The 15,960-nt window shown below is 33.6% G+C and overlaps 2 protein-coding genes across 2 annotated transcripts; one reads left to right on the forward strand and one right to left on the reverse strand.

Annotated features, from left to right (window-relative positions):
- Positions 1-427: 427 nt before the first annotated feature.
- On the reverse strand, positions 428-2,711 carry LOC142611214 (lycopene beta cyclase, chloroplastic/chromoplastic-like). The gene has a single exon (XM_075783262.1). The coding sequence runs from the start codon at positions 2,207-2,209 to the stop codon at positions 698-700; it is 1,512 nt and encodes a 503-aa protein (XP_075639377.1). The 5' UTR covers positions 2,210-2,711; the 3' UTR covers positions 428-697.
- Positions 2,712-10,005: 7,294 nt separating this feature from the next.
- On the forward strand, positions 10,006-13,905 carry LOC142610943 (uncharacterized). The gene is made up of 3 exons (XM_075782931.1): positions 10,006-10,423; positions 12,224-12,488; positions 13,429-13,905. The coding sequence occupies exons 1-3, from the start codon at positions 10,168-10,170 to the stop codon at positions 13,661-13,663; spliced, it is 756 nt and encodes a 251-aa protein (XP_075639046.1). The 5' UTR covers positions 10,006-10,167; the 3' UTR covers positions 13,664-13,905.
- The last annotated feature ends 2,055 nt before the right edge of the window (positions 13,906-15,960 follow it).

A 15,960-nucleotide genomic window follows, 5' to 3' on the forward strand; every position in this document is an offset into this window, starting at 1 on the left:
GCCCAATGTAAAGTTTATATACTAAAGAACCCTAGGCTTAACCTAAGGTTAGTTTCATTTACACAGGCCTACAATATGTATGCCCCCCCCCCCCTTTCCCCCCTCCTCCTTTTCTCTTCAACTTAAGATGAAACCTCGAGTTTGTAAGATCTTGAATGTATATTAAACATTAACGAAACAGACTCTGGTTGTCTTTCTTATCTTATTTGGTTGAACTAGACAGACAATAATGTGCTAAAAATATTATAACTAAGAAGCCAAGAAACAGAGGAGGCATGTAGGCTTTCCAGCAAAAAGGTAAAAAATAAATGGTAAAAGAAATTGATTTTATTGACTTGTTTCCAATGCTGTTACTAAAATAATGTGATGGGCTTCAAATCGCATAACAGAACAATTACCCAACAAAATGGGTATCCAAACAACAACAAATAAAAATAGCCTCATTTGATGTGACGGCATCAAACATAAACAATGTTTGCTCACATGTATGAACACACTAAACAAAAAACAGACATTGGCTCGGCTCGCACAAGGAACCACCACAAGCTAAGAACTGCACATGAGATAAGTAATAGCACAGCAGCAGGCCATCATATTTACGGTATAGAGAATTATAGGCAATGGAAAGTAAACTTTAAGGAGCAGCTACATCAATACAATTGGCATAGAATGTATGGATATCCAATTCCCAGTCATCTTAACTACTGTCCTTTACCAAGTTCTTGATCATGTTTACCAAAGGAACAGTTCCCTTTGCCATAATCTCTACTCTAGACGTATTAGAAGCATGAGAGAATAGTGAAAGCCCAAAAACTAAAAGCTCAGGAAGAAACAGTCGAGATGATAAGAATCCATGCCAATAGTGAGGTTCTAGATCAAAAAATGCATTAAAAAACCTCCTTGTACCTGGTAAATCAAGCTTGAGGAGAATATCCATACCAAAACAGAAGAACTCCCTTTGTCTCCTCCTTTGTATGGGCCACAAATCTTTCCAAATTTCGGCAGACAAGTCATTTCCTGAAAGACCATCAGAACCAAGGTATTGAACTATGGAATTCGCTACAATTGGAGCTGCTGCTAAAGTCCTTGCTACCATATACCCAGTTGAGGGGTGCACCATACCGGCAGTACCACCAATTCCAGCAACTCTTTGGGGGAGCACGGGAAGGGGCCCACCCATTGGAATGACACAACGCTCGTCCTCTTCAATGCTTTTCACTTTTATGCCCAGGTGCCTTAATCTAGCCACCATTCGTTCCTGGATATCTTCCATAGGCACTCCAGGCCGAGCAACTAGGGAAGTTTCCTCAAGAAATATCCTGTCAGAGGAAAAGGGCATTGCATATAAAAAAGTGGGGATCCTACTATTTCTCTCTTTTAACTCCACATTGTTGTTCAGATGTGAATCTCTCCAGTCCATGAAAACCATTTTATCTACATCAAATGGGTGTTCTTCAACCTCGGCCAAAATCCCATAGGCCACTTGGTAACCAGGATTATAGGGCTTGTCATACTGAACAAGGCATCTAGAAAAGCCAGTCGCATCAAGAACTACGGCAGCCTGAACTGTGACACCATCATTGCAAATCAACAAAGATTTAGACTCCTCATGGATAACCTTAATAACTTTAGCTTGGTGAAACTTGACACCATTTGATATGCATTTTTGCAGCATTTTCGACTTCAGCAGCTTCCTATTAACCCTTCCATAAGGTCTAGCAAGGTCCTTCTTTGATTGATCATCAATGAACACAACAGCTCCAGACCAGGTAGTGTCAAGGCAATCAAGCAAGTCCATGGCCTCAAATTCATCCACCCAAACACCATAGTTATTGGGCCAAATCAATTTGGGCGACGGGTCAATCGCGCAAACTGAAAGCCCTGCCTCTGAAACTTGCTGTGCAACGGCTAAACCAGCAGGGCCACCCCCCACAACTGCTAGGTCCACCACAAGGCCCTTTGAAGGGTCATACAAAGGAAGCTCAAAGTCAAGATTCTCCTTTTTAGTTTCTGGAACAAGCTCTAAAAGAGCACTACTACCAGCCTTAACACAACCACTCCTACCCCATCTCATATGAGACCTCTTGGGACCAAATCTAAACTCCTGGTTTTGAAGCTTTGAAGAGCTTGAATTGCTAACTTTTTCAGAAAAGCCATGAAGTGGGTTAAAAAATTCAAGCTTGTTAGGTGTTTTAAGTAAAGTATCCATGAAATTCCAATAAGGGTTCAAGATATCTCCTCAAAATCTTAACTGGGTCAGGAAAAAATCCTAAAAAGACAATCTGGGTCCAAGGAATATCACAATTCCAAGTAAAATCAAGCCCGGGTTTTGAAATTACACAAACATTAACTAGTTTGCAGTGGAACTCAATTCACTACCAAATAGTTGCAAGACTCCAAGCAATAAGGAAAGCAAAACAGGGTGAAACTGAAAAGGGTATACAGAGTTTCTGGATTTTTGTACAAAGCACAAGAACTTCTACAAAGAAGAGCAACAATTGAATCTATTAATCAAAAGAAACATAGCACACAAAGCGGATGGCTTACCTTTGAGTTAGAGAGAGAGATAAGTCGGATAGAAATGGAAGCATTTTTTAACTTCGAAGCCTAAACTTACAGAAGCTAATAAAAAAATGAATCTAAGAAGAGATTTGGAAATGGTAAAGCATGTGTGGCCCGTCCTCAACGACAAACGGAAGTGGGTCTACGTGCATACTCAAATAATACAGCTCCAAGCATAATATAATTATCTACTGCCCAGAGAAAATAAAAATTAATAAAAATGGATTAATGGTGTGACTTGTGACTATGGCTGTGAGTGCGGCTATGATGAGGTGGCCTCTTTCCTCTTCTCTCAGTTCAACTTGGGAAAAAATTAAGCGTAAATTACCATTTTGCTCTCTAAATTTTGTCAAAAATAAAAATTTTGTCTCTAAACTTTTTTAAAAAAAAAATTTATCTCTAAACTTTATAAAGAATTTTTCAATAGTTTAAAGAAAAAAATAAAGATGAGAAAAAAAAATTTTCAATAATTGAAAGATAAAAATAAATTTTTAGTAAAATTTAAGAACATAAATAAATATTTTCAATATTTTTGGAATGAAAATTGAACTTTTTAATAATCTAGAAATGAAAAATGAATTTCTTAAAGTTTAGGGATGAAAACTAAACTTTTGATAAAATTTAAGGACCAAAATTATATTTTACCCAAAAATTAATAGATGCTTAAGAATATTAGTTTAAGATATATGTTTAAATAAATGATAGAAAAAGAAAAAGTAATTATTTTTTTAATGATTTTTTATATTTTTCCTGATGTTAAAATTTTTCTAAAATTATTTGTTAATAATTGTCTTAAGAGCACCTGTTAATCAAACCCAACATAAAACTCTATGGAAATAACTTTTATCACAAAAAAAAATGTCTAAGTGTTGGTATGTGTGATTGTGAATAGTGAATAAAAAAATACATGTGAAAATGATATTCAAGCAGTCTATACATAACAAAGATAAGCTAACAATTATATTGATTTTTTTTTTTTTTGTGAAGACAACTATATTTATTTGAATCTTGAACATCTCAAAATTAGGAATTCCTCTTATTTTTAAAGTGTTGTAAAATAAAATATTAGAGACATTTCCAAGGAATTTAAAAATGACATGGTATATAAAACTAAGTTCTTCAAGTGGTCATCTACAAAAATACTATAAATTTGATTGACACGAGTGTCTCAAAGTTTTACAACCTAGATTAAACGAGTGCTATAAGAGCATAAGAGGCTGATTTTTATTAGAAATAAATAGTTATATCTTATACAATTGAAAACTAATGGTTAAAATCTTTTTAAATCACTTCTTAAAATTGTTTGTTATCGTAAGCCATTACGTGGATGTTTATATGAGGATGTTTTGTGGGAGTAATATTTGATAGATAATGAATAGTTTTAAATTTTTAAATTTTACACGTGACATTCATTTAATTTTTAAAAGATTCAATTAATTGTCAGTAGATCATTTAAGAAAATTTTTAATTATATTTTTATGAAAAACATAAAAAATTATCAAAAAAAATTAGTTACTTTTTTTTTTCCATAAAATTTCCTTAAAATAATTACTAACAAATGCATTTATTAACTTTTGCCTTTTTTTTTTTTTTTTTTTTAGTGAGACCGAAGATAGAATATATATTGCTAATTGAAAAGAGTGTTACAAGCAAAATACACACAGAAGATCCAAAGACAAATATCTCACAACATATTGTGATGCAACTTTTGACAATGTTGAATACCAATTGTCTTGCATCGTAATAAAATTGGAGGAAAGTGAAAAATTCAATTGGAGGAGATCTTAATTCTTCATGTCCCCTATTTTTAAAGTTTAAAAGGAATTCTAGAATTTGACTTTGAATTAAAAAAAGACATTTTGGTAACTTTTTTTTTTTTTTTTGGAAAGCATAAAAAGTGGATAACGTGACTTCTATTCTCTTAATAGAGAAAAGATAACAGAAACCTTAAAAATAATTAGTTTATAAAATATTTTTAAAAACTTTTTATGGAATTTTTTTTTTATTTTCTTAATAACTTTTTATATTTCTTAAAAAAATATATCAAAATTTTCTTAAATTTGTTCATTAACTGAACACCTCTTAATAATAATATAAATATATAGTTACTCCAAGTTGAGTGGCAGACCTAATGTTTAACCCAAAACAAATATTGATTGGTTGGATGACAAATATTAATTGTTGTGTGAGACAATTGTCACCCAAGCTTCGTAAGACTTCTCCTTAGATGACCATTGGCTAAGAATTTGTCCCATTAAAATTTTGTGAATAGGAAAAATTTAGTGGGAACTAAAATCTGTGGCGAAGGGGAAAAAAAAGTACAATATGCCTTCACATCTCTCTCTGTCTCTCTCAACTAAAGCAATAGTCATGCTAAATTTGGATGTTTACAAATATTAGTTACAATATTATGGTAACCACATATAACATATTATATTCTGAGAGGCCCAAATCAGTTGTATGTATTTGTAGAACAACAAAATTAATTTTTGGTTGGTTTATAGTTAGCCTATGATTACTTTGAGTTTTCAAACATATAAATCATATATGGCCCAAACCATGTAAATCTTTTTGTCTGCTCTTTTTTTAATGCTTCCACTCATCGTTCATGTTAGAGATATACTAGCACACAAGGTAGGATTGGCCGTCAATCACACAACAACGTTAACAGTAACAATAATCAAGAGTCATGATTAATTGTTTTGTAGGTTTCTTCTCATTCCATCCTTAGTCCCTTTTTTTGGTAATCGAAGGAGTCCAAACCATTGTTATTGATTCCATTCCGTTCCGGCCGGAATGGCCGGAATTTTTCGTTCCGGTATGCAAACCGGTACCAGGATACCCATCGTTCCACCTCGGGCCAGATTTCGGGCCATTCCGGTCCATTCCGGCCATTCCGGCCGAGATGTGAATTTCGGCCGGTACATGATTTGGCCTATGGAAAAAAAAAATATATATATATATATATATATATATATTATTTGATGGCTAATATTATGTTATAAATTTTGTTGGCTTATTAGTTATTAATTATTATGGGCTTATGTAATAAGTAATGACTTGTTATAAATCTTTTTATTATTTGATGTTGTATTGAGGTTTAAGACATAAGAGTTAAGACTAAATGTTTTGTATTATTTGATATTTAGTTATTGTCTTCTAAATCTTCTTATTGTGTGATGTTAAATAGATGTTATATTGATGTTTAAGACTTAAGAGTTAAGACTAAATGATTTGTATTATTTGAAATTTAGTTATTTATTTATTAGAATTGACAATTTTATGTTTTACAAGAATATATATAATTTAATTTTTAAGAACCCGAAACACCTTAAAACGGTACGCCGAAATCGGCCGGTACCGAAATATTCCATTCCACTGGACAAACCGAAACTGGGTCCGAAACGGCATTAATAACAATGGTCCAAACTAATCAACAAACATGGTGAATTTCCCTCATACTAATTGGAGGCTCGTTCTAATGTCAACAAGCAAACAATCTTCCAAAGAATTTAATGTGATAAAAATAAAATAATCATGGATAGTCATGTGAGTTCCATTAAACTCTTCTTAATATTGCCAATTAAGTAACTCTTTTAAATGTTGCTTGTTGACATTAGAACGAGCCTAAACATGGACCTAATAATAAACCACTAACTTAGAGGTGAGGGTGGAGAAATGAATTGTCAGACAGTTATAAGTCTAGGAACCAATTTTAACCTTTACACAAAGGTCTAATATACCTAAACCAAGTGCCACATGTCTTTATGTCAAAATTTATTTTTTTAGAACTTTCATTTCAGGGATTTTTTTTCTTTTTTTAAAGTGGGGTTGGTTGCAAGTTGAGTATGCAGCCTTGAAGGTTGAGTACATGGCCTTCATAAATGCAAAAACTCAATTTCCCCCAACTTTGAACAACCCTGTCTCACTAATTTCTCAACAAGAAGTTCAACACTAATAGGCTAAAAATGTATTGACCTCTTGTAATGGATTAATTGATTAATTGATTTATTAGCCAAATTTAATTAATTAATCAAATTAGCATGCAATGTACGTGGCAGCACAAACAAATCACCAAATAACTAAATATGCAGCGAAAATCAAATTGACACGGTGATTTGTTTACAAATGAAGAAAAACCTCCAAGGCAAAAACTCCATCGGGTGATTTTAAGATCACCATTCCCAATAATCCACTATTATCAAAACAAGCGGTTACAAGTAAATGATTCACAGTACCTTATACCAACTTACAGTTAAACCCTTACCCCAATACCTAATTGGACTTGTTCTGTAGTGACAATCTCTCATTGTATTACATGGCTCCCAGTACGTGACTAACCAATAGATGTGTGGATCCTAGTACGTGACTTGATCACCAACTTAAGAAGGATGTTGGTTGCAAAGTTCTTCAATTCATTACATGATAAAGATCACGAAGTTGCTTAGTCACAAAACCCTACGGTGTACAAACACAGCAGCTTCCTCAAGAGAAAGAAGAACTAGGGAAAATATTATCTCTGATCTTGCATGAACAAGATTTTACTCAATACTCGCGCAACCTTAGACGGCTCTTAAAATAATTCTTATATATGTTTAGGGTTGTGAGAAAAGAAAACTCAAACATACATTCATGGATTGGATGAAAATCAACTCTGAAAAACTGAGTTTCATAAATCTCGACAGATACCCTAGCTGTTGAGCAGTTGTCGAGCCTCGAGCTGAACAACTCTTTTAAACCTCGATTGATACTAACTGTCGAGCTTTAATGAACAACACTTCCTCACTTGATTCTTGGACAGACTTGCATGGCTTTTACACTTGAACTTGAAACCTTGTTTCTTGAATTATTAAACGCATCCTAGATCTACCCAAATACAAGTAAAGTGCGTTTTGTCAAAGGATTAGCCAATACATAAAATGTTGACATATGTTCCTGAGAGCATTCACATCAGTGGGTGTAAAGTTGTGTAAAATAGAAAAAGATGCAAAATTTACACAATACCTCTTAAATTTGCTCCACATCAGTCCTTCAATTATTGTGCAAATATACACATTTGCTATAGTAATCGTGCAAATATGCACGATAGTTGTGTATATTCTTATTTTATTAATTTTTTCTCTCACCTCTGCTCTCATCAATCTCTCTCTCCCTTTCCTCAGTCTCTTACCTCTGCTCTCACTGGACCCAGAGCTTTTGCCCAAGCCCAACAACTCAATTCTTTGCTTGGAACGGGCGAGCCAGCACGTCACCAATTGAGTTGGGCCAATCACCAAAAACCACCAGCATCACTGCAATCCAGCACTACTGACCTCCACCACCACAACCCACTTCAGCGGTTGAAAATCCAAACACAACCATCGAAAATCAATTTCAAACTCAACTCAAAATCAATCCAAACCAAAATCAATTCAAGCCTATCAAAAGATCCATCCCAAACCCAACTTAAAATCAACCCAAACCCACTGAAAAGCCCATCCTAAACTCAACACAAAATCAATTCATACAAAAAACAAATCAAAACCAAACCGCTAGAAAACCCATTAGAAAAACCCAAAACAAATCAAAACCCAACCGTTGGAGTTGCCACCAATACACCTCAAAGTTACCGCTGTTATTGATGGGTTAGCAAAAGCTCTGACACTAAATTTTTGAACAAAAGACTGAACAAGAGAGCTTTTATTAAAAACTTTACACTTTGAATTACAACACTTTACAAGCACTAATGCTTTTACAAGACACACACCAACTCTCTAGACACCTACACACACTTCACCTTACATACAACTTCACACTCTACTTCACTTCACACTTCTAGAAGACTCACACACTCTACTTCACCTTACACTCTACTTCACTTTACACTCCACTTCTATTTATACTAGGTGTATGTTGGTTAAGGAACCAACTTGAAGCTTCTAGATCTTCTTTTTTATTGGCATTAAACTAATGCCATTCTCCAACATTCTAGACTATTCTATAAACATGTGACTAAAATTCACTAATGCAAGGAAGCTTCTAGAGAACTTTCTTAGAGAGAATTCCAGAAAGAGAGCAAGAAAGAAATTTTCGAAACTAGAGATAAATTTCTAGAAAGAGAGATTGTGTAAGAAATTCTAGAAGTTTCTAGAGAATTCCAGAGAGAAGCAAATTGAGTGGAACCCTAGAAATTTTTAGAGACAAGAGAGTTAGTGTTGATTTTTAACAGTTATTGTCGGATTCATCGTCGTAATCTTTGCCACCATTTTCGTCTGATCTCCTCGCCTCCATGTGTGAGTGTGTGGGTTTGGGATGTGAGAAAGGCCAAAAGTTGAGGAAGGAGATAAAGAGAATGAAAGAAAGAGAGATTGGCTAATGTTAATAAAATAATAATAATAAACAAAAGAATAAAAAATATTATTTTAATAAAAAAAATGTGTATAATAGATAAACTGATGTGGGTGTTTTGTAAAAGTGATGATATAAAATAGAAAAAGTAAGTTTTTTATGTAAAATAGACAGAATCTTTTAGACATACTAATGTGGTTGCTCTAACATGAATCACATATGTCCTAACAAACACAAATTTGAACACATTTTGATTCCTATACAAATTACAACTAAGGGTGTGCAGCCAACCTATCAATTCATTAAAATCCGATCCAATTCAACCCAACCTAACCTGCACTAGTTGGGTCGGTTTTTAGGAGTTGATGAGTTAGGTCAGGTGCAGGTTAGCAAGTTCACAAATCCGCCTAACCCAATTCAACCCACCTATATTTAATATATATAATATGGTTTTATTGTTTAATTAGTATATAGTTTGATGTACTAATAAAATAGTTTTGTGTTGATTTGAAGCTATACTTAGATTTGTAAGGTTATAGTTATACTGTTATTTGCGTTGACTTTGTGCTATGCTCAGGTTTGATTAGTGCATCAAACTATCCTAGATAAGATTATAAATTTGCCATTCTAATGCTCATTTTAAAAAATTATGTATATTTTAGCATAAAAATTTACTTTTATTTTATTTTATTTTATACAACCAATCTTAAAAAACACTTATGTCAAATAATCTATTTTACACGATATTTCAATTAAATTTTATTTTATTATTATTTTTATTATTATTATCTTAAATTATCCCTTCCTATTTTGCGTATATGAATAAAGAAGTATAAAAAAAATAGATTTGCATGTAAATAGTAATTATGTAAATATATATAATTATTATAATAACAATGTAAATATACGCATTTATAAATTGACTAATGTAGGTAGTTTTAGGACTTTTTTTTTTAGTTCAAAGGTAATTTTTGGACTTAAATGTATAGATTTAACAAAATTTTCTATTATAAAAAGTGTTTTTTTTTTAATAGAGTTGACAGGAGTGTTTTTATGTTTTTTTTGGTAAACCAAGGATAGATATATATAAAGATAAAATAAAATTTTAACCTTATCAGAACGGGCTTTTGGTCTCACCTTTTGGACTATTCCTCCACAGTATTCTCAGCCAACCCTGTATCCACACGTGCAAATTCCACCTACGATTCGCCCACAATCCTATTCCTTCCCAAAACAAAGTGCGAGAAAAAACAAGCGAGACAGTGATAGAAACCAGAAATGGCTGCCTCATCGGACGATTTCTCGGTGCTGGTCCTGGCTTCGGATCTTGGCGTAGATGCTCGACCCTTCTTGTCTCACAGTCTAGGAGACAAAGAAGAAGAAGAAGAGCAAGAGAACTGGCATGATTGCTCTGACCAGTACCTCTTTCCCGACGAAGATTTCTCCGATCTCGATCTCCTCCAGTTCTTTCGCCTCCAAGGCTCTGACAAGCACGGCAACCGCATTTTCCGTGTTGTGGGAAAGTACTTTCCTGGTAAACAAACATGACTAAGACCTCTCTCGCTTTTTGATTCACTTCGTTTTGTGTTTTTGTTATTCGGTTTTGTTTAATTCGTGTATCTTTTTTTTTAATATTATGATTGATACTGATTCTTATTGTTTTTAAGCAATTTCAGCTAGTTTGGCATCTGGGTTTTTGTTGGTTTTGAAAAAAAAAATCCTCCTTTTTTGTGGTGTTGTAATTTGATTCGAATTAAGTGATGTAATGTTGTGAGTAACTTTTGGGTTATTTTGGCATCTGGGTTTTTTTTTTTTCTTTTTTTTTTTTCATGTTTTATATGGAAGATAGTTTATTTTTGCTTGAGTTCTGATTAATCAGGTAAGGGGTTTGTTTGGTTTTATCTGTTAGATTAGTTAGTGAAATGGGTTCTATGTGGTCTTTTGTGGAAGCTGACTAATTTTGATTTGAGAGCCTTTTCTTTTGCCGCTTTTGTGTGATTTCTGTTCAGTTCTCCATATTCCCAAGACACAAACAATGTGTTTGATAGGTTTGATGTTGAAGTTTTCTAAACAAATGGTTATGGCATATGGAGATGGATCAACATTATAAGCTTATGAGAAACATTAAACAATGGTGAAGGACTTGTGAGAGCACCTAGCGTTCTCTTGATAATGTTGAAAACTTTTCGTGTTTTGTTCTGTTAATTGCTTTAATAGCTGAAACTGGTGCCTGGAAATTACTTTTCTTTACAGGAATTTGTTACCTAAGTTCAATATATTTGTACTTATGGAAAGGATTATCTGATGTTTCTATAATATTCAAATACTAGTTAAATAAAGTAATAAATTTTGAACAACTTGGGGACATCTGTATGAATTCTTTTCATTAAAAAAAAAAAAAACTCTATATTGGGGGCTGCTGTACAGATTCTTTTCAGGCAAAAAAACTATCTTGGGTGCAGCTGTATAATTTTCTCATCAATGTTTTCTAGATTAGTTGTAAGATATGAATCTATTCTCTCACCTCATTCTTTGTTTTTCTTCTCTTTCATTTTCCTCTCTTTTTTTGTTTTGACCCCTTTGTTTCCGTCTAATTTCTTGTGAGTTGTGACTTCTTCACATTGAACCCATAGCACTTCCTTGCTGTTGCTGTCTATGTTCTTGATGATATATGTTTTATTTATTTATTACCATTTTGTTTCCAATTGATTTTTACCTTATTCACTGATATTTTGTGTCACTGCTTATTTTCTTTTTATTCTCATTTTACCAGTACTTACGTTTAAACGCATGTTGCATCTTGAATAATCAACAATCTTTGAATGTTTGGGCTTATAGTCATATTAATCTGATATTTTCATAATTTGTTCCCATTGTCTTACAATACTTTGAATGCAAGTTTCCTGTTTAATTTTTGTTTCTAATCATATTAGCTGCAACCTCCTCAACTTCTTCTTTGTGTATGTTACATTCAAGTTATAGAAACCATACTTATGTATATCTTTTGGTTATTGATTTTTACTGTCCCATCATGTCTACTAATTTATTTCTCCATAGCTTTTGTTTTTATACCTTAGCACTATTTTATCAGCTAAAATGATTTTGTTGATGAATACAAACAGTGTGGGGGCAGTCTTGTAGATGTTTCATAAAATCAATTGTATGCCGTGAGTGATGTAAGAGAGTATCTCCTGTTTCTCTAAGAAGTTTAAAAACTTAAAATTTTCTTGTTTGGGCAGTTTTATCTCCTAATGTTGTTGGATAACCTTTTTCTAAATGACATATTTTAATTATTTGATGCCCTTATGAGAGGCCTCTTTCTTTTATGGAACAGCTGTGGTTGTGAGTGGAGAGAGGCTGAAGAAGTATATTTTCCACAAAATATGCAGTGAAGTGCCAGAAGGGCCGTTCTGCATTGTTTACATGCATAGTACTGTGCAAAAGGAGGACAACTCCCCCGGAATGACTATCTTGAGGTGGATTTATGAAGAACTTCCCTCGAACATCAAGGAGAGGCTTCAAACTGTTTATTTTATTCACCCTGGGCTACGCTCAAGACTAGTTTTTGCCACTCTTGGCAGATTCTTCCTTAGTGGAGGGTGAGTGGTTTTGTTTTGTTTATGGATGTTATAAAATATTTTGGCAACAGGTTATATTAGAATATCCAGATTTGGAACATAACCTTGTTTTATAAGTTAAGAGAAAAAGCTGAACAACTTATCCAAAAAGTTCTGCATTATACTTGAATTTTCAGTAGGGTATGTTTTAAATAATTAGGAATGTTGACTTCTGATGGCCATCAGACTTAAGTATGCAATATGCTTATTGATATCAGACCACAGTTGGATTAAAAGTTACAAGTTGCATGGGCATCGCCGTGGTCTAATTCTTTAGCCAAGTTTGTTAAAGTAAAAAGGTCTCATGTTAGAGATTGTGAGCAAAGTGTGTTCTAAGCTAGACAATACTCCAGATTCTTATACTTACAAAGGTCTCTGAAATTTTAAATTTATTATTTGAATGCAAATACTTTTGGTGTTTCTTTATTTATTTAATGTACATAACTCAATAACTGCAAGTCATACAACAATGCTGATGTAATTTGTAAAACAACAGTCCTAGAAAGTTGGGTGAGCTGCATTTGGTGATGATAGAATATGGAAAGGAAGTAATTCTGGGGGACTTATGTCTCTCAGGCCATTAGAAATCATTCAACTGCCTACCAGTATCCATTTTACTTGAAATTGATTTGAAATACATATTAAGCCTTAAACTAAAACTTTAGCATGTAGTCAACAAGTGAATTGCTTTCTGATTTGGTAGTTAACATGTGAATTATGCAGAAACAACTATGGTGTTGCAAATGGCCTTAGAATTTCTAGTCCCAAATTATTATCAAATAAAATTAAACATGCATGATTCCCTGGCCTTGATATCTTAAATACATGTCACTGTTGTTTCCAAATTAGATCTGTGTCTGAGCTATGCCCATTAGTGGTTTTGGGTGCATTTTTGTTTCATATTCTCTCTTTTTGTTTGTAGCTTATATTGGAAAATCAAGTATGTGAGCCGCCTGCAGTACCTTTGGGAAGATATTAAGAAGGCGGAGGTTGAGATTCCTGAATTTGTGAAAAACCATGATGACATTCTTGAGCATAGGCCACTAACAGACTATGGCATTGAACCAGACCCTTCACACTTGGCTGAAATTCCTTCCATGGCCTACTCATTTGGGAGGTATGAAGAGAGATGGACATCAAGGGAGTATATGTCATAGTTTAGTTATTCTAAGGAGTAGACATTGAGGTACATGAAATTGGAATGCCGTTGGGTTGTTGCAAATCTTATGTATATACAAGCTCTCTGTACAGAATACTCCCTTGTATTGTGTACCTCCTCTTGGAAAGCCTGTAGTTTTCTGTTTCTGATCAAAACTTACGCTGAGAGATATTTAGTAACTCTTCATGTTTGATTAAAACTGTTAAAATTTTCTATGATTACGTGTTTGTTTAAACAACACATCCTGGATTCAACCTAGCTAATCGTAGTGCATTTATCATAAGACCATCGTACTTACATTCACCTGTTATAATTCTTTTGAACCTCTGGTTTTGACCTCAACCATAGATATGAAATGATGGATTGGATGATGCTTCATTAAACAGTAGCCATTTATTCTTTAATTAGTTTTCCGCAAAATTTGGTAAATTACAATGAATTCTGTCCAAATAATAGACAGTCATCATACAAAAGTATGTTCTAAAAACCTTCCTGATTCTTGAAGTCTATGGAGCAAGTTGTGGTGGAGGGAGGGGTTGGGGAGAGGAGGATGAGGTTGTGGGAGTGGGGGGAGTGTTTGGGGAGTCTGGACTCTGGAGGGTTTGGGATGTGGGGAGGAGAGGAGGTGCTTGGAGAGAGAGAAGGAAGCTGTGTCTGAGATTTTAGGAGACAGGGTAGTGAAGACGAACAAGGAGTGGTGTTTGATGAGTTTTTGGGCTTGTTAAATGTTAATATGAATGACTTGCTGTTTTTGCTTGCCCCTTGTAACAGGCACTGGTCTTGGGAAATGAGAACAAATAACATACACAAAGGATTTGTTGAAATGGGGTGTCTTAATGGTCTCCGGAGTGTGGAAGGCACAGATGGCAGAGGTTTTTCCTTGGTTTCGTCATCTGCAAATTAAAAAGTATAATAAAGAGAAATAATATTAAAAGGGAAATGTAAATGGGCACTATGTGAGGTGTTCGTTAAGGATGATTTATTGTGGGGTCGATCTAATAAAAAATTAGTATAAATTGATAAAATAATTAAAAATAGTATTAAAAAGTTCAAAAAGTTGACTTTATTAGTTTTATATCTTATAAAATTAGTTAAAAATCTGACAGAAAGCTGACTTTATTGACATAAAATTGTTTTTTAACGGCACTGTTAAAACTATGCATATATATATATGTGTGTGTGTGTGTTTCTCAAATTAAAAAAAAAAAAAAAAAAACTACCCATATTAAAATTTGACAAAATTATCTTGTCATAATTAAATTTCAGACTAAAGTACTAAACGCAAAATGTAATGCACCAATAAGATCGTTATGACCAATATTAAGAACAAAATAAAATCACAACAATATCCCTTTGTTATCCTCAAATTTAAAAGTTTAGTAACAAATAAAACAAAAATTTAAAACTAAGGTATACTATACCTATGCACGTTTCCATATAGCTAATTTTCTAAAGGTACAGTTAATATTAACCATTATAATCCAAGTGTTCGATCTCTCTTCATGTGCATTGTACGTCCAGGTGTGCATGAAATATGAATCAGCAAATTTGCTTAATTGGATTCGTGAATGCCATTGATCATATCATTACCCAAGGGAAAGTACCATATCAAGAACCAACCTCTATTTAAAGCTCCAATCACTATTTGGGTGTACTTGTGTGTCTATCTCTTAGAGAGGAAGTCATGGGCTGCGGCAAATCAAAGAACACTGGTCAAGGTAATTGGCTATTTATAATATATTTTTTCTTCACTCCTAAAATTTGTTTCTCTTATTTTGCATGCACATCTTCAAATGATTTCAAGTGCTCCTGCTGCCTAATGGTAATAACACGATTTCTTCTATTATTTTCTTCAGTTTTGCACCAAAATATTGTCATCAGAAAAAAGAGTAAAGACAAGAAGAATGGTGTTTTTGAGAAAGAGACGCCTCCTGTAGATAAGGAAGAGAGTGTAACAAAGGAACATGATGCAGAGGAGCCTATGCCAGAGAAAGAAAAGCCTATTGCAATGGAGAATTCTTATTCAGATGATGAACTTTTCTTTTCAGCAGGGGAAGAAGAACCAGAATTTGAACCAGAGAATGAAGATCCAACTCTATGAATTAGAGAATTCCTAGGATCCTATAGCATAATTATCTTGTTGCTCCCTAACAGTTCTTATGACAGTTGTACCAGGGAAATTTACCATTTTCATGGGGCTGATCAATATGGCATGGATCATGTAAATTTCCAATGTTGTTATGTTACATTATGGAATTGGATTCTTAACAAAATCCAATAAATGTGACCAAAGAA

Source organism: Castanea sativa, chromosome 9 (assembly GCF_040712315.1).
Source record: "Castanea sativa cultivar Marrone di Chiusa Pesio chromosome 9, ASM4071231v1".
NCBI lineage: Eukaryota > Viridiplantae > Streptophyta > Magnoliopsida > Fagales > Fagaceae > Castanea > Castanea sativa.

Excerpts from the sequence above, each read along its gene's own strand:
- LOC142610943 (XM_075782931.1), top strand. The coding sequence starts at position 10,168 with ATGGCTGCCTCATCGGACGATTTCTCGGTGCTGGTCCTGGCTTCGGAT. Across the intron at positions 10,424-12,223 it reads TGTGGGAAAGTACTTTCCTG|CTGTGGTTGTGAGTGGAGAG; the intron begins GTAAACAAACAT and ends TTTATGGAACAG. Across the intron at positions 12,489-13,428 it reads AGATTCTTCCTTAGTGGAGG|CTTATATTGGAAAATCAAGT; the intron begins GTGAGTGGTTTT and ends TTTTGTTTGTAG.
- LOC142611214 (XM_075783262.1), bottom strand. The coding sequence starts at position 2,209 with ATGGATACTTTACTTAAAACACCTAACAAGCTTGAATTTTTTAACCCA.